Source organism: Solanum pennellii, chromosome 6 (genome assembly GCF_001406875.1).
Source record: "Solanum pennellii chromosome 6, SPENNV200".
Classification (NCBI taxonomy): Eukaryota; Viridiplantae; Streptophyta; class Magnoliopsida; order Solanales; family Solanaceae; genus Solanum; species Solanum pennellii.
Window position 1 is genome coordinate 44495358 of NC_028642.1, and position 19229 is coordinate 44514586.

Sequence of the window (19229 nt, forward strand, 5' to 3'; positions counted from 1 at the left end):
ATTAATAGTTGAACGACCTTACTTTTTTGCATGATGCTTGTAAAGATCCTCGTTTATCCATTGCAAGAAGGATGACATTAGTTCAGTTGGACCCTCGCCGTCAATGTTAAAACCTTCAAAGGAATATTGTCTTTTCGCATCACAACTGATGACTTCGACTTTCTTCTCTTTCTTTTTCGCTTTTGCCTTTTCTTTCTGCTTCTCCTTCTCCTTCTCCTTCTCCTTCTCTTTCTCTTTCTGATTCTCCTTCTTCTTATCCTTATCCTTCTCCTTTCTTTCTCATTTTCTTTCTTCTCCTCTTTCTGCTTCTCTTTCTTCTTATCCTTCTCCTTTTGCTTCTCCTTCTCCTTCTCCTCCTCCTCCTTTTCCTTCTTATCCTTCTCCTCCTTTGCCTTCTTCTCCTTCTCTTTGTTATCACTAATTATAGAAAGTTTTTGTGAAATAGATTTTTTCAACCTCCTACACTTCAAAGGCTGTGAAATCTTTTTAGATCTTTGGACATCAATATTATGAGACATTTCCTTAAAAATATCATGAGTTTTTTAACACATAATAAAATAATCGTGTTGGTTCTCACATTCTTCGCATAGACAAAAAGAGCATTTGATGTTAGAAGAGGAAGCAAGACCAATAAAAGATTGAGTTGTTGTCATGGATGAAGCTTTTTATAATTTCATCTTCAATGTTAATAAAAAAAAGATTGAGAGTTTACAATTCATTATAAAATAATATTAACATTATGTTGCCACAGATGGATAGTCTGTTGTCGTAAATTAACATTATGTTGCCACATATGTATCTACTGTTGCCACACATGAAATTTTTATTTCCACATATAAATCTTATGTTGCCACAGAAGAATCATATGTTTACACAAACGTACCTATTTTTACCACAAATGATTTTTTTTATTACCACAGATGAATCCTGAGTTGCCACAATTAACCATTTTGTTGCCCTAACGCATAAGTGAGATGTTACAACATATGATGAATGTTGGAATATGCACCAACATATCACTAAAATGTGACAACATATGATACATCTTTCAACAAATGAAATATACCTTGGACAACAGAACAAGACTATATTTCTAAAATCATATCAACAAAACGGCCATAAAAAGAACAACAAAAAAAGACTTTTCACTGAATATTTAATAATACATGTAAATTTCCTCAAAATTAAGGTTTTTTTGGGTTGGTTGATTGTCTTTTAAAAAAATTAAATAATAGACACCATTACATCATTATTCAATTTTTACATCTACAGAACGTTTTATTATTCATTAATCCAAGAAAAAAAATTTGAAAATAACTTACCCATTTTAAGTCTATCACAATTTCAATTCTGAAAGAAGAGAGAGTCACGACTCGAGATGAGGAGGAAAATAATTGAGATATTCAGAAAGGAAGAGGAAGATAATGGAGATAATGTAGTAGGATTTTCGGATTGAAAAAGGAAAAAGTAGAAGCACAAAAGAGAGAGAGAATGCTTGGTGAAGAAGAAAGAAGAGAGAAGATGAAAAGAATTCTTTTTAAAAATGATTTGGATTGACTTATAGAAGTTCAAAATGAAGTATTTTTTGTATTTTATAAAAAATAAAGTTTTTGAAATGTTAATTTAATCCCAAATTTACTCAATTACATTTTAAAGAGGATTTGACCAGCTTTTGATCAATCTGTCAGCAAAAATAAAACCAAAGACTTATTTGACATCTTTCATTTGATTTTTCATCCAACTTGCCCCTGTATTCTTATAATTCATTTGAGTAGCTCTAGAACTTTTCTCTTTTTATAACTACATGTAACATATCACATAAAAATCAATTTTAAAATGGATCAAATTCAAGGGGTCAAAATGGACTGAACTAATAAAATTCGATAGTCACTATCAGACCCAAACTTAAACGGTTATATGGGCTGATTTTGCCACCCTATAAGTAACTTTTAACAAACTCGAAAGCTAATTCATTATTGCAAGGGAAAAAAGATAACTTGGTCAGACCAGGACATGTCTGTTTTCTGTTCTACTTATATGAACTAAATCTAAATAAACTAAATCCAAAAATGAAAAAAGAATGTTTCATCTCCTGGAAAATCAGCCAATAAAATTGATCTTGTCAAACTATGTTCGTGCGTATCTTCTTTGTCGTTGTATTTCAGCTTCATTCATCCGTTCAGAAAGCCATTGTAGGCCTTTATAACCCAAATATACTGAAGCAATTAGAGCTATTATAGTGATAACAAATAGAAGAAATCTCCTGATGCCAGCTACAATCCTCTGTCAAAGTTCAAATAACTGCAATTAATTAATTGAAACTTCGAAAGGAGAACAGATGCATCATTAATTCTAAGACAAACCTGCAGTGTCGAAGTTTTCTCGTCTTCGAGTACCCGTACTCGTCTCCGTCTTCGCTTCGTCGCATTATCTTTTGTTTCTGGCTCCTTTTCCTGTGCAAGGAAAATTTGAGTTAAATTTCAACTACTTATTTGGGTCAATAAACTATTCAAAGCAAAGATAAGAAATTTATAACCCTCATGTTGTTGACTCCAGAAGATAATGTACAGCAGATGCGACAAAGCATTTTAGAGAATTATAGAGGTTTACCTCGGGAGCTTTTGATTTACGATGTTGCAACTCTGCCTCAGAAGCTTTCATTTTGCTCCTGCAATCTGAATTGCAAGGGAGGAGGCCAAGTCCATATTGGTTTCTTGATACATCTTTAGGATCAGTACCACTACTTCGATAGGCTGCTTGGACATCCTTACATAGCAACTCTTTTTTGAAACTTTGGCATCCACAACGAACATTAACCTAATAAACGATTCATTAAAAATTAACAGTAGATGGGACATGCTCATCAGAAAATAATGGATAGAACATGGAGAAAAGATTGAAAAAAGTGCAAGTTAAACAAAATAACTGGAACCATTTCTGGGATATAGGGTCGGCTTTTTCTGGCTGATCAACTGAGAACTCATACTATATGCCATCAATCAGAAAAGAGAATCAATTTAACATTTGCACTAATTAGTTATATGGGTTAAGGGCGTCTATAGCAAGAGTTATCTTAGGAGAAAATTTCATGTTCGAGTTCGAGTTTAGTTGTATTCGGATGAGCTAACAGAAGTTAAAACTTTTTTTACTGAAATATTAGTAACTATTTCTCACAGAAATCAACACTCCCTTTTCTTTTATCCATTTTTTTCCTTTCTCCTTGACAATCAAAATCGAACTTCCTTCCTTTTGTGGTTTACTTAAATTTCAATAGATGACTAACACAATTAAGAAGCTGCTAATGGAAAGCAATGGCATATCCAGGCAACTTGCTTTCACAAAGATGACTTGTAAACACCTGTTAGTGGGATGTTTAATGGAATCAAGTGAATGAAGCCCATCAAATCCCAATGGTGTGATTCTTTGATAAGATAGCATGGCAAAGAAAGTGGTGGAGGGAAAAATGTTATGCACCGGCAATTTTGAAGTTAAATCCTTCCTTGGGCTAGAAAAGCAAGTAAAAGAAAATGAGAAGGAAAATGATGTTTCCTAGTATGGAGGCATCATGGAAATTACACCCTTTACGTACCAAACGCGAAAAGACATTTCTTGATTTCATTTTCTATTTCTCCTTGCTCTATTTCATAGATGCATGCACACATACTTACACGTATAGATACACACATCACGCACTCTCCCTGCCCCTGCCCCTCCCCCTCCTCTTTCCTCTCCCCCTCGCCCTCGCCCTCTCCCTCTCCCTCCCCTCCCCCTCTCCCTCTCTCTCTCAGAAGAGAGGTCTGGAAGAGAATGGATATAAGGCTGGGTATTGTATGTTCCAGAACCAGTAAAATGCCCTCCTCGACTCCTTGGCAACTAAAAGTAGAAAAGGTTGAAAGGATATTCACTTTGGTGAGAAAGGCGTGATTTCTTCCTTTAATAATAAATATGATTTTAGGTACTATTATGTCTGATTTAAAACAACATGCTAAGAACATAAACTCTTTAGGATTAAGAAGTATAACTAACTTAGATAGTACATCAATCAATTACCTTCTTGGAGCATTGATCAGGAGATGGACATTCACCAGGATGACATGTTTCAGGGCAGAGGTGCGTACAATTAGGTAATTTTCTGCACATTTGGCATCCAAACAAAGAAGGGCTCATCGAGATCAGTTAGGGAGTTTCAGATGCATTGCAAATGCACATAATTCAGCATTTTATAAGCCAAAAGGGGAAAGGGGTTGTACAAGGAAGTTGATAAGCCTAATAGCCGCTGTAGCTATCAAGGTGCATACCTCTTTTGCTATTTGGTGATATAAGAAATATAGTCTATCTATAAATTGATATTATAGCTTCTGGTGATGCTAGATTTGAAGGAAAAGCAAGCAAAGTATATGAACTACCTATGGCATGGTCCACCACATGACCGAACAGTTAGCTGCTCTTTTGCTGACAAGCTGTTATAGTATATGCACTCAAATACATGAACCATGGAACCGCAGTGACATGAACGTTTTATCAGTGCTTTGCAAGGGGGACATTCTCCAGGATGACAAGGCAAGGGGCAAGGATGAGGACAAGTAGGTCTCCGCTCCTAAATAAGGATCAACAAAAGTATACAGTCAATGCCTGAACTACTAACTATAAAGTTCCAACTCATAAAGAATGCTACATCAAACTGATAGAGCCAGTATATATGTCATGGAAAGTATTGATTGTTGAATTTGGCCCCAAAGAAAAACTTAGTAAGACGAACAGATGAGATTGATAGAATATTTATTCATACCTGTTGGCAAGGAAGAGTACACTTTTCACAAGTCTCGGCTCTAGTACTTCTATCTAATTTTGAAGTACTAGTAACCAAGGTATGGCAAACATTAGTGCAGTAGTGATTTCCACAAGCAAGAGGATTTCCACACAGATTGTCACATGAAAATGTTGCCCTGTCTGAGCAGACCATCTGAAACGAGAAAGAGCTCACATGAATTCTTGTTGGCAAGTAATATGAAGCTTCTGACAGAAACTAAAGAATAAATAGCTCCTGAAGAGAATGAACAAAAGGTAAATGGAAGTATTGTCCATGATTTAAGGATAATATGACCCCCACCATTCTTTCTGCTCCTACATGATTACCCAAACAAGACCTCCAAACAAGTTGTGGGCATGGAGGGCATGGTGAACCAGGCGTAGGTTCAATATGATTGTTCGGTCTCTTTTTCTTTGGTTTCAAAGTGAATTCTGGAAGAGGAGGAGGCCTAGGGCCATGGCACCTGCTTACAATCAACGAACAACAAAGATTTAATGAATGAACCAGTATACATTAGGTATCCAGAAATGTAATGAAGGCAAACCTCAATTCACACTTGTGCCCACAAGGATATTCTTCATCACAAAGCAAACGACACGGTGGGCAAGCTCCATAGTGACACCTATGTGGCTAGAGAAATTAGCGCACATGTTAGGCTCCACATTAAACAGTATTTTATTTCACTCTAGAAGTTGGATTAAAAGATGTTCATATGATCACCATGTACATGATAAGTAGTACATGCACTAAATACAACCTTGCAATTAGAAGCGTGCCTACATAAGCGACCTACACAACATGATTTACGACATTTTGGAGGTTTTTGCTCAGCTTCTGCACCACAAGGAACCTGACAAAAGCAATCAATATTAACAGAAACAATTTAGCAAGAATCTTCACAAAAGGATTCATGATATTAGCACCATATTTGTAAATACTGAACCAACATTTCCTAGTTGGTACTCTAAGGCCTTCTTTGCTTTGTTGTTGTTGTTGTTGTTGATTTTTTTTATTTTTTTTTTTGTGATGAGTAGATACAGTCATCACCTCTAAAAAGAAACATCTTAAAATATACACTGTAAAAAGTTTATACTTTTTTTTTCCCCGAACATCTTTAAATATAGTCAAGATCATGTCAGACATCACCAAAGTTTTCTATTCTTTTTGATTGTTAACTTAAAATTTTTATTAATGACAATGACATTCATCCATCCTAATTCAGAGTACCAACATCACAGAGAGAGAGACTCAAAAAGTTCACTTCAATAAACCAAAAGAAATTAAAGAGAACAACTAAATTACAAGTGTACAATTTTATTGGTCTACCAGATTGGTTGTAATGCAAATGAAATCTATTCCAGAGTTTAGCCAGAACAATCAACAAGCACCTTACAAACTCGGTCATTAAATTTTCACTTTTAGTGAACACCCAACTGGATGGAAGAGAACAAAGAGAGCATACAAAAGACCCAGATTCTGGCATTTTGTCACCTTATAGGTAGCAATCTTAGGGACGCTTCTGTAGATCAAAATGAACATCAGCAGGCATACAACAATAGATAAAGCGAGATAAACTTGGGAACCCAATTAGGCTTCTTTATATTATTTTACTATATTGGTATAAGTTCCAGTAAAGAAAATAATTTTTACTCTTTAACATAATAGGGTATGTCACTTTTTATTCTTTTGATACAGTAATAAATTTTATCAAATATTTGGGGTAAAAAACATGTCCATATACAAGAAGTACACCAAAAATAGAAATCCTACAAAAAGAGATGGTCCTCTACATACAATACTCAATCTAATAAACATAAAGGACTCTTATGGTACCCCAAAAGATAAGGAACAAGATACTACCCTGAGCTGAACAAAATTCATCTATAGGGTATTTTTTACTTTTTTTTTCCTAATGAAGAGAAATTTCATCAAAAAGGCATCAACAAAATGCAGGCAAAAGTTACATCAAAGAGAGAGAGTGTCTGCTATGATACAAAAACTAGTCTACCACATAAGCAAACACAATCCAAAAAGTGATCACAGCTAGATACAGTGCCTGATTGAGTGAACTAAATAAACTAAGCTAGAGTGCATAATTTGGAGTTGAGACACTATCAGAACATTTCCAATTTCTTTCATTCTAAATGCACCGAAAATTGTAGCATGCCACCATCAACCAAGTTTTTGAGGGAATACCAACTTTCCATGAAGTATGAACACCAGTTTCATATGCTTCCTTAATACTGTAAGGCATGACCTGAGGTAGTAAAAAATTAGGAAAGAACACACTTCACATATCTCTTGCTGCTGTAAAATGTAGGAAATGGTGTCTCACACTTTCAGACTCTAATTACACATGTAGCACCTGTTCACTATCTGAATGCTTCTTCTCTATGGTTGTCTTGAGTTAAGCAAGCTTCTTTATAAGTCCATCCACCAGAAACAAGCCACTTTAGTGAATGTGCATGTCCACTTGTCTATCAACTGCTTGTTGGATCAGAGTTGTGAGTATCCCTTCTTCATAGTGAATGTCCCACTTTTTGAGTCCTCCTATAGCAACTCATCTCTAATTGAGGATTAACTTCACTAGTTTCTAGTTTGTCAAGTAGTTCCTTTAGCTCATTCATCTCTCAGCACTGTTCAATATTGGAGTGTTGATTAGTTGACAGAGTATATGTTCAGAAATTTATCTTTCGGATCCAAGAGTTGCACATGAAGTTCATTTTGCAGAACTGAGTGATTGCAACTTGCACATGGTTCGTGAGTTCTACGCCAACTGGGCAACGGAGTCCCGATCCAATTTTGTAAAGGTGCGGGGAGTGGATGTGACTCTCACTCATGCGGTTCGCAATGAGATTATTGGAACGTCATCGGATGCTGATCCACTTGTGCTACAGGGCTGAACATCTGCCCACCTTACCGGGCCATTCGACACACTCTCTGGGGACCTCAGTCCATGGTGCAGTGGACAAAACACAGCGGCAAGAGATATTTTCAATCTCTACCCTATGCACACATGCTCAGGGAGGCTCGCTTTGGCTCAAAATGGTGATGAATTGTTTGATACCTGGGCTACATTACACGAACATCACCCGGGACAGAGTGTGTCACCCACAGAGTTGAACATTGGGGCAGTGTTGTAATCGGCAATGAGGAAGGCTCGGGTCCATAAAAGGTGCATGTATGCATTTGGTGGTCTCATTACTAGACTCTGTCGTGCTGCAGGTGTACTGGAGGAGCATTTGGACTACATGGAACCAATATTCCCAGCGTTGGTAGATATCACGAACACTAAGGGGCCCAATATTCACTACCATGGAGCGCCATAGACTTGATGATCTGATCATGGCCAAGATGTATGGGCTGGAGATGTTGCGCCACCAAATGGTTCAAGAACCATGCTTTCAGAGACCTAACCCAACCCGGTCCGAATCTTATCTGAACTGCGAGAATAACTGACTAAGCCGTGCCATAAGGACTGTGCCTTACATGTGCTCTACAGGCCGCACGTAATCTTTCTTCCCAACGAGCCCTTTCTCAATCATCCTGGCCGGAACTTGTATGCAGCACTTGTACGGAGCATAAAGGCTTGGAACTCTTTTCTTATCTGAATCTTAAGGACAGGACCCTACCCTATTCTCGAACCCTCTGCCGAGGCAACGGTTGATGTGCAACTAGGGACGTCGAGAGAAGGTACCAGTTGAATGCACATGTCAAGGCCTTGCTTGGCATTGGTCCTGCTTTTCATGAGTCGGTGGATGATAACATCCTGATCAATGAGGAGAGACTGCGCACTACCTCAGATATAGAGTCAGATTCCGATGAGGAGGTAGACCCTACTCAGGCCGATGATAAGGCGAACGGCAGAGATACTATGGAGGACTGATCTGGGAGTGTTTCACCTTACCTCTATACTAAATTTTGTGATTTCGTGAAGCACTGTGAACAGTGCTAATGTTTAAGTGTGGGGTGAGGGTGAAATTATCTCTGAACACGGGTAGTGTCTATGTCCGTCTTTTTTTATTGTTTTTTTTGGGCTCCTTGGAGGTTATTTTCGGTTCTTTGACCAAGGAAAGTCCCTTTGAACCGTATAAAATAAAAAAATAAAAATTGTAGTTTTAGGATTGAGTCAATCGTGGTGGCTGAGTTGCATTGCCCAATGACAGATGGATGACGACTGTCTTAAGGGCAATTTTCGTCATTGAGTCTTAGGTTGGTATGTTCTGAAGCTTGAAATTTCAAAAGGAGACTGTATGAAAGCATGATTGGAAGTTGATGTATGAATGCATTTGAATTCTTGTATTTGGCTTTAATGACCGCAACTTAAGCTCAAATAGAACCTTGTGCATAAACTGATTCTGTTGTTGTGATTGATCCATCTTGAGTAGAACTTGTGCCATGAGGGTAAGGTACATGTAATGCATGTGAGTCTACAACTTGCCCGATATGTTATTGAAGCGAAATGAAAGTATTGCTTTGCTTAAAAAATTATAACAAGTTTTCTTTGCTTTGTCTATGAAGGTTAGCCTTTTCAGGAGCCTGTTTGCCTTGATTTAGTTCTAATCTACGTAATTTAGCCAAACCCCTTTCATTGATACCGTCATTTTTTATCCCAAAGTAATCCCTAATACACTATGTTAAGATGAAAATATGGAAAATAGCAGTGAGACTAAATAGGGTGGAAATGCTTGGTTTTGTCGGGAAGAAAGAAAAGAGGTAGGAAAAATGATGCCCTATAAGTTCCTAAACCTGTGATTGGCCCGGTCCTTTGGACATTGTGCACTTCGACTAAGGTTAAAAGCCTAAGTTAAAGGTGGCCAACTTGGAGATTACCTTAATAATGGCCCTGGTCCTTACAAGGACAATATGCACCATAACTCGAGAGAAATCTATAAGTTGAGGGTGGTTATTGTTAAGTGTTAAAAAAATAAATGAAGGGATGTGTAAAAAAGAAGGGCGCGGTTGGAAGTACTAGTGGGAAAATATGCAAAAGGGGGGGCTAAAGAAAAGAAAAAGTTGTGAAGGTAACAAATCAAAACAGGTGCATTTGGGAGGATAAGTCACTAATTTTACCTAAACGTATCCTCCCTTACCTCAAGCTTGCATTACAACCAAAACCTATTTGATTCTAGGCAAAGCACGCTTAATTTGTAGAGATGTACATAATGGGATAGCTTATGGTTCTCAATGCATGCATGTATGATGTCTTTGTTGAGTAAGAGCGTGTTATGTTTATAAAGTCCTTAAACTATATTCAATTTGCTGAGTTGAGTGTGTGGACCATTCTTTTGAGCGAGGGGCACTTGTTGTATGAAAGATAGGTGATATGTAATGGTGCACATGAAGTTGAATGCATTGGTTGCAAAAAGTTGTCGAGTTAACACTTGAGTTGTATGATGTGTTAAGGTGGGCAAGGCCTATTGTGAGCGAGAACATACTTATTTTAATTGATAATAGATCCTTAAAAGGAAGTGGTGGATGCACAAATACCATAGTAGGGAGTTTAGGTCTAGGAGTAGTTACTAAGTTGTTCGAGGACGAACAAAGCTCCAAGTGTGGGGTAGTAATCTTAGGCGTATTTATATGCCTAGGGAACCGAATAATACTTGCATTTAAGCCAAGTTTGGAATCAATTTATGTCTATTTATAGTTATGTCGCGTATATTCTTTGCATATACGTTGACCAACATGATTAGTTGTGTAGGTAAGCTTGAATGAAGAAACGAGCACTAAAACAGGCATTAGGAAGCACGAAAGGATCCAAGTCAAAAAGCAGTAAGAGAGGAGAAAAGAAGAAAATGACAAAAGCAAGTCTATATCCACTCCGCATCACGAAGAGGAATTTTTCCTTTTTTTGTGAAATGCAAGTTGAAGTAGAACCGTCCGTGTCCTTTCCGCGTAGCAGAGAGCAGTGTTTTGGGAAGCGAGAAGCGGAAAAAAGCGACGAGGCTTGCTTCACAGAAGCGAGAAGCGTGAAGCGAAGCGCGCGCTTTTTTAAAAACAAGCGACATTTAATATAAAAATAAAAAAATAATAAATAACTAAATATAGGTAATATAGTCTTAGATTGAAAGAAATTACATAGGCAAAAATACTCATAAGTCATAACATATAAAGCAAAAAATCAAAAACATAATTAAATCACAAAGATTCAAACTCCTATTCTTAAACAAGGCTGCTAGACTTATCACAAAATTAAAAAAAAAAAAAAAGCAAAAGAATTGAAAAAAAAAACAGAGGAGGCAGCAATCAGTAATTAGAAACAGAGCAGGCAGCAGAGATGAAGAGAAGAAGAAGAAAACACTAGAGTAGTCGAAACTCAGAGAGATGAAGAGATGAAGCACAAGCGAAGATTGTATATTTCAGGAGAAAAGAAACTCATAGAGATGAACTAATAAACATTAGCTAAAAAAGAGATGAACAAAAAGTTACCTGCAGTCGCGGTCGAGGTTGAAGAGAGAGGCAGCCTCAGTCGAGATCGTCAGGAGAGAAAGAAGGGAAAGAAGTTTTGTGAAAGAAGAGTCGCGAGGAGAGAAAGAAGGGAAAGAGTCGTGAAAGAAGAGTCGTGAGGAGAGAGAAGGTTATATTTCAGATTTTTTTTAAAAAAAACCTAATTTTTTTTAAAAAAATTCCTAATTGTCGCTTTTTTTTTATAAAAAGCGCGCTTTATTGCGCTTTTGCCTTAGGGTCGCTTCTCGCTTCTTCATCTGAAGCGAGAGCTTTTTTCAGATCGCCTCGCCTCAAGATAAAAAAGCGCACAAGGGTCGCTTCGCTTTGAAGCGCGCTTTTCTTCGCTTTTCACAACACTGGCAGAGAGGGAGTTGTAATTTGGTTCGTAAAGTTGAATTGGAGACTGAGTGATCTGTGGAGTGGCCTCGTCCCGGAGAAGAGTTGATTTCTATGAATCGAATCTAACAAACGCCTTCGAGTCACACTTCAGTGTGCCAATTTTGGTCGTCTCGACTCAAGTATAAATAGATGAAGATTTTATTTTATTAAACATTCTTTTTCTAGGTTTTAAAGAACAACGATTTGGAGAGCATTTCATCAGTTTTAGGGTTCTTTCCTAAACTCTTCTACTTTCGATCCATTTATGATATTTAAACTTTGTTTGGTCGAAATTACTATTATGAGTAGCTAATTTCCATAGTTCTAGGGCTGTGGCTACAGAATGATGGTAACTTATTGAGTTTTTATGGATTGCCATTAACTATCATATGAATCTCTCTTTTGTTCTTGTTTTTCACCATTGAATGAATTGAACTCGAGAGAGGAATAAGAGGATAGAACGTAGGATACGAGGAGCATGATTTTCACTTAATAATTAGAGTTAATTTGTCTCTAGGATAGGGATATACCTAGAAACCTTGCTTGGTCATCATACAGGAAGAAATTGTAATGCTCGATAATTGTCCAGACTATCCCCACTCAATGATGTAGTTAGGTTGTCATTTATTGTAGGCGATTAAAGGTCGGGAGACTATAATCATACATTAAACCATGTGATCATTGATTCGATAGTTGATGAATATCCGTTTTACAAGATAATGTGCATGATTCCTGAATTGAGCTACAGTCCTGGACCTTACCCAATCATTGTTTGAAACCTTAGGAATTGAATTGGTGTTTGTTTAGTTCTTGTTTAACTTTTAGATTATAAAATCACTCAATCTTGTTACCTTGATAACACTTGTGTTTAACTAAAAGTATTGGAAAAATCAAGTTATTCTAATCGTGAGTCTTAGTGGGTACGATACCGGGCTCTTAATAAGAGCTACTTTAATACTTGAACGACCACTTAAACTTGTGTGTGCAATTTGGGCGCAACAGAGATAGCTAGTTCTAGATAGATTTATTGGTCAGTTTTATACGCTACACTGGTGAGCCATGCATGATCCTCGTGAGTCTCACAAGCAGATCCTTAAATAAGAATGCAATTAAATTTGAATGTGACTGTATGAAGATGTATATTTTTCCTAATGAGTTCTATGTGATAAATCTTTATCTATACTATTATAAAGGCATTAAGCTCCAACAGGAATCGACCTTTTTTACCAGTCAAACATATATTCCACATTGGAGAAATTGTTGTTTATCTGTATTTCCTATTATTTGGGACTTTGGTATTAACTAAATTTTAGCTATTATATCTTTCTTTATTTGATTTAGACAGGAACTCCTAACATTTAGGAATTCAAGATTGAACTTTTTCACAAAAGAACCTTAATGATAGGAGTGACAAGTGTCTTGAGTAAATCATTTCTTACTGTGGGCCAACACTTTTCAAAGAACAGCATGTTTGAGCCATCTCGGTCAGGGGATATGTTACAAAGGAGTTGCTTTAAAGCAAACAAAACATGATTTTTAGGAAGGTGTTTGCATTCAGTTTCTTTCACCTTCTGTTAGCACCACCAACTTGTATCTTTTCCATTTTGGTCCCCATTCTTTATCTTCCATGAAATAATTTCTCATAGAAGCTCAATAAATGTTCTTAATCAGCTTTGCATCTTCTATTTATTCTCCATCCACTTCAAATTTGTTAACGTTATTATATCTTTTGTGAGCTTTGGCCATCTTGTGAAAGAACTTAGTATAACATCGCTCTTGAGGAATTTCAGCTTCTTGGCAAGTATTGAGTCTGGCCTGCTCTGAATCTCATCAGAATTCCACCATTTGTCAACCATTTTCAGAGAAATCTATCCAAATGATCAAGACCAGTTGCTCAAGGAAAACATGAAAATACTCTGACATGTAATGACCCGTAATATTCAAAGTACCCTTATCCAGAATTACAAAAATATGTGCACAAAGCAATCAGCCATCAACCAAGTACAAAAAAGAAGTCAAAGAAAATACAGAAACACAGTAGATTGTGCTTGTTAAAACTTTGAAGGATTGTAAAGAAGAGTGTGGATGCTCAACAGCAACAACAAACCCAGCATAATCCCATAATTTGGGTCTGGGGAGAGTAGTGTGTACTTTGACCTTACCCCTACCTTGAGAAGGTAGAGAGGGCAGAGGCTATTTCGGATAGACTCTCGTCTCAAAACAGATGAAAAGGACAACAGTAGCAACAGTTTGGGTGCTCAACTACTGTAACAGAATTCTAGTAGAGTTCAGAAAACAGAAATCTGACAGTGGTGAAAACTGAATGAGAGTGACAGTGCCATCAGATAGAGAAATTTGCAAGTTGATGTATTTTAATGGAGTCAAGTATGGAATGAAGAAACTTCCTTGCGATGTCAAATCATCTGACAAGATGAAAGAGGATAGACTGGAGAGTAAATTGTCATGCTTTTAGTACTGGTGATCTGGTAGTAGATCTGACAATTTACTTCCTATAGTTCATTGTCATACTTTCAGTAATGGAAACAGAGAAATCAGAGGTGTTCTGAAGACGAGCACAATGAACTTCAGAGTTTCAAGATGAATTGTCTAGCTTTGTTTTACTTTTGGTGTAAACAGAATTTTAGTTCAAGCAGAAGATAATCTTGGATGTTTTAGATTACGTGTAAGTAATAGAGGTGATAGGGGGCAATATGATAACTATGCAATACCTTTTGAAGGGGAACTACATATTTTGGATGTAGTATACCAGTGAATATATAGCTTACTGTTACTATCCTAAAAAAAGAGTATTGGTGATTGTTTTTGGTGCATACCATAGAGCATCTGATGATGAGCACCTGTCACCATCAGCCACTAGGTGCATCATGCTATATCATGCAGTTGAGACCACAACTTGTCCAATTAGTAAGGGAAATATAAACAAGTGTAAGAGAAGAGGAATATAAGTAAGCACCATTAGTTACAACCTATTAATAGATAAATGTTCATTCCTAGGCTCTTTCATTATCACCCTAGCAAAATGATCTACATGTTCCAAACATAAAAATTGCTAAGTGAAAAACCTAATGATGTTGTTGACTCATCATAAAATACTGGTGAGGACTTCTAGTAAAAAACTATGTTCACCAGATAGAGTGAAAGTCATAATGAATGGAAAAAACACTCTCACTTCTATTTGGCTAATCGATAGAACAGGAAACAGATATAGAGTAAACACAACCATCTCTTCCACTGTAGGAAATATAAATCTTTAACATGGTTATTAATACATATAGTAGCTGAAGTCCTACCTCAAAATGTGTCTCTCCGCACAAACATGAAATTGTGACCATTACCGGGCAGGGTGCACAAGAGCCTCTGCAGTAACCGCAGGAAATTGGTCATATTTTGTTCAAATAAGGATGCAGGCATACAAAATCAGCAACTGTCAGTCAACCAAATATCCAATATAAAACAAATAGAGTACTAAGCTCATAGGACTATTCTTTTCTTAGCAAATCAATGCTAAAGTAACACAACTTTAAATTACAAGCGACCAACATGTACAAATTGTTACGTTTCCTACATATCATCAAGTGTTTTGTTATTGATGCATTTGTCGGGAAAAAAATTACAGGCACAAGAATTAATATGACAGATAATCAGTAATATTTTCTGAATTATTTTATCCCTGAGTGGATTAGGATTCTTATTATTTCAGTCTTATCAGACTTCTTTTATTTCTAATTTATAAGGAGATCGTGGTACTGACCTCTATTCAAGAGAGTTGACATTATGAAAAGCCGGAGCAGACTTGGATCAGGGTAGTGGGTCTACCCCTCCAACTCTGGACCCAGAAAGTCTTTCAAGAGATAGGTAATTTCTGTGGAGGTCGGATTCGGACTGAAGAAGAGACAGAGCTTCGTAATCACTTGAAATGGGCGAGGTTAAAAGTGAGAGGTGATGGTGACTCTGTTCCTAATTCAGTACAGCTGGTTCATGAGGGTTTGACTTTCAAAGTTCAGATTTGGGTGGAGACGCCTGGGAGGGTGGTTTATGATGAGAGAACTCCAGCTGCCCCCAGACAACCAGAGGTCCAAAGTCTTGATTGGGCATAGAGGGGATGAGAGCCTTTTAGGCTATACAGAGGTTTCTGGACACGTGGGCTCTTCGTATGATCCAGTAATAGTAAAATTAGCTTACAGATACCTAGATCAGCTGCAATGCTCTTATCATGCATGGCCTTGGAAGATGATATGGATGGTAAAGATACCCGCAAGGTGGCTTGTTTCACCTGGTTGGTAGCCATAGTACGATCTACTGAAAGGGGAAAGGGAATTATACTCCAGGTGCTTTTTTGTGAAAGAGAAACAGAAACAACAAACCATCTCATCATTCATTGTAGAGTGACGCTGAAACTATTGCATGTGGTTTTTTAACTTGAACGGTATCAGTAGGGATGGCAATGGGGCGGTGCAGTTGAGGAGCGGGGCGGGTAAGTATTTGCGGGGCAGGGCGTGTTAGAGCTTTTGCGGGGCGGGGTGGAGCAGGGTGGGTATAAAATATATTTGAAAAGAAATATGCAGGTTGGGAAGTTTTCTTTTGAAACTTAACTAAAGAATGAATGTGTTGAGAGTTTATTGGAAACAGGGGAGGCAACTGCATGTCTAACAAAATCTTGTTTAAAGTAAGTTATGATTTTTTAGAGGAATCAGTTGTTTCAACTTATGCCATAATTATTATTAACTCATTCTTAATTATTAATTTCACTATTTATATATATGGTCCATTTGCTGATGTTTGATTCTAAAATCGCGGCTTTATGTACAAACTAGAGGCTAGAGCAATGAATTGATACTAATCAAAAATTTGTATATATACATTAAAGAGAACAAAATAAAATAAAACTCATTCCTCTCTAGTTCAACAAACGTCATTACTTAAACGACTCTTGAATAAATAACACACAATTAATAAAATTTATTTACAAAAGGAAAAGCAAAAATGAAGAGGACTTAAAGCTTAGTTCAGTTAATGACTATATATATTCTACAATTTGGCTTTGAAATGAAGGCACTTATTATATTTTAACACTAGCAGTACTGGTACATTACTTTTAATTAAAAGTTATGCAAGGCGGGTTTATGTGGGGCGGCTTCATGCAGCGTGGAATGGGTCGGGGCAAAAATAAAAAATTATGGTATGTGGGGCGGAGCGGAGCGGGCCAAAATCTTGGCGGGTTTGCCCAGCACCCGCACCGCCCACCCCCATTGCCATCCCTAAGTATCAGTTGGTCCATGCCAAGGCATACATCAGAAGCCCTACCAGATCGAATAGAGAAGGAAACAAGTCAAGCCATAAGGAGAGATGGAAAATTGTCCCTGCTTGCATCTGGGGGGACAATATCGATGCAAAGGAACTAGAGATGTTCTGAAAACAAGAGCATCCTTTTATTTTTAGTGTAACTATGTACTCCCCAGAAAGGTGAAGGATATTACTCACTTTTTAGATAGATTCGGAGAATTATAGGTGATAGTTATATTTGGTTTTGCTAACTTTGAACTCCTATCGTAATTACTATTGAAATACATTATTGGTATATTTTGTCTATAAAATGTTAGGCTTCTCAAAAAAAAAAGGTAAGTAACTGTTTCATGAACGAAACCTGCCAAATAAGTGAGTATAATAATAAAGATAATAATTTTTTCCTTTACGACGAATAGCATGGAAATTATCTTCTATTTAATGAAGGGGAATTGCTACTCAGAGAGACAGAAAGAACAATATCAGACCTGTGGCATGGAGCTGGACACTTGTGGTTCCGACAACGGAGCTTCCTTTCACACATCTATCACTTGACAGATTCAGTACAAATTTGGAATAATAGTCAGTAACAAAATTGTCAAATATGAACCGCCACACACACCTCAGAACAAGGTGGGCAATCCCCGTCACAGCAGCGGCGTTTACAGGCATGTTTTCCACAGTCCCGCAATTTTTGACACTTCCTTTCACATGTCATGTCTTGATGGCAAGGAACCTATTGTGAGTGTAATTTAATGGTGACAAACTTTGAACCGAGAGATATTATTCAAAATAAATATGATTAAATCTTACCTGTTTCTTGTAACTCCCGCACCTACATGATTTGGTAACAACCAGCCTACAAGTTTCAACGCAAGGACCTCGGTGGCACCTTTCAGGGCACCTATGAAATCCACAGCTCAGCATTTTACCACATGTTGCTCCACATACTGAAACCATAACATCACAGGCAATCCCTTCATAAACTTTTTTCCCACAAGGGCAAGTCCTCTTCCCTTGAAGTGGACAATCTCCACAGTCACCCTCATGACAACCTTTCTCACACTTATGCCTCCCACACCCAAGTAACTTCTCACATGGATTTTCACACCTAAAGACCCTATCAAAACACTCTCTTTTCATCTCAACCTTCCCACACAGACACTTAAACATGCCTTTAGCTTTACAAGGAGGGCAATCATCCGCATGGCAAATTTCATTGCACCTATGAGTGTTGCAATCCAACATTTTTTTACAAACACCATTACACGAGAAATTCTTAAACCCACATCGTTTGACATCTTCCACAGCCCCACAAAAGCACTTGGATGTCACCAATTTAGGACAAGACGGACACGGTCCAGGGTGACACAACAATAAGCAATTGTGTCCACAATTGTACATCAATGGCCTCCCACAAATTTCACCGCAAGAATGAGGTAAAACCCAAGGATCGTGAGGTGGGTCTGGAAGTTTTCCACAGAAACAATAGTATGTTTTAGGGATCTGCGATTTAGAATACTCAATGCGGCACTTAGGGCAGTGCCATAGAAGAGAGCTGTCATTTGGAGTGGCAGCTCGCGTGATGGCACGGACAGCAGCCAAATTGGAGGATTGAACACCCCACGACTGAATGCAGTGGAGATGAAAGACGGCGAAACAGCGAGAGGAACAGGACCATGTGGGATCAGAGGGTCGGATTCTTTCGAGGCAAATGAGGCATGAGAGAGCACCAGAACGAGAAGAAGTGAGAAAAGCTTGGATTTTGATGAGGTCATGTTTTTGGTTGTGGTGATCACCGGAAAGTTCAAGGTAAGACTTGAAGATGGTGGAAGAGAGGTCGGAATGATGGTGGCGATGGGAGGAGGAATCGGAATCGGAGTCGGAAGATGGCGGTGAGAGAAGTGGTGCAGGGGTGGTAGAAGTGGAGATCATATTGTCAATTTACTGATAGCTGAATTCTGCTAACATTTACAAGTGAGAGATCGATCTTCCTTGGGTTGGTATTATAAGCTGAGGTTCTGAGAAAAATATGAGAAAATTAAAACAAAGGTGAGAAAATTAAGCTAAAGGCGTCAAAATAAGTGTTCGTTTTTGTTTTTGGAGATTAATTTAAGAGTTGGTTAAATTTTCTTTAAAACGTAATTAACTAATTATGGGTCAAATTAATATTTTCAAAATTTTCTAATTTTTTATAAAATACAAAAAAATACACTTTTATAATTCAAACCAAATCATTTAAAAAGAAAAATCTTTTCATCTTCTCTGCTCTCTTCTCTCTCTTTTT

The 19229-nt window shown here is 37.5% G+C and overlaps 1 protein-coding gene across 1 annotated transcript; it reads right to left on the reverse strand.

Annotated features, from left to right (window-relative positions):
* Window positions 1-1819: 1819 nt before the first annotated feature.
* Window positions 1820-18991, reverse strand: LOC107023806 (NF-X1-type zinc finger protein NFXL2). Its single transcript, XM_015224616.2, has 13 exons — window positions 17756-18991; window positions 17565-17678; window positions 17431-17486; window positions 14950-15016; window positions 5568-5660; window positions 5355-5440; window positions 5111-5273; window positions 4790-4963; window positions 4407-4597; window positions 4051-4132; window positions 2611-2817; window positions 2364-2453; window positions 1820-2283 (listed from the first exon to the last, which is right to left on the reverse strand). Exons 1-13 carry the CDS (start codon window positions 18875-18877, stop codon window positions 2128-2130), a joined length of 2601 nt encoding a protein of 866 aa, XP_015080102.1. The 5' UTR covers window positions 18878-18991; the 3' UTR covers window positions 1820-2127.
* Window positions 18992-19229: the final 238 nt, after the last annotated feature.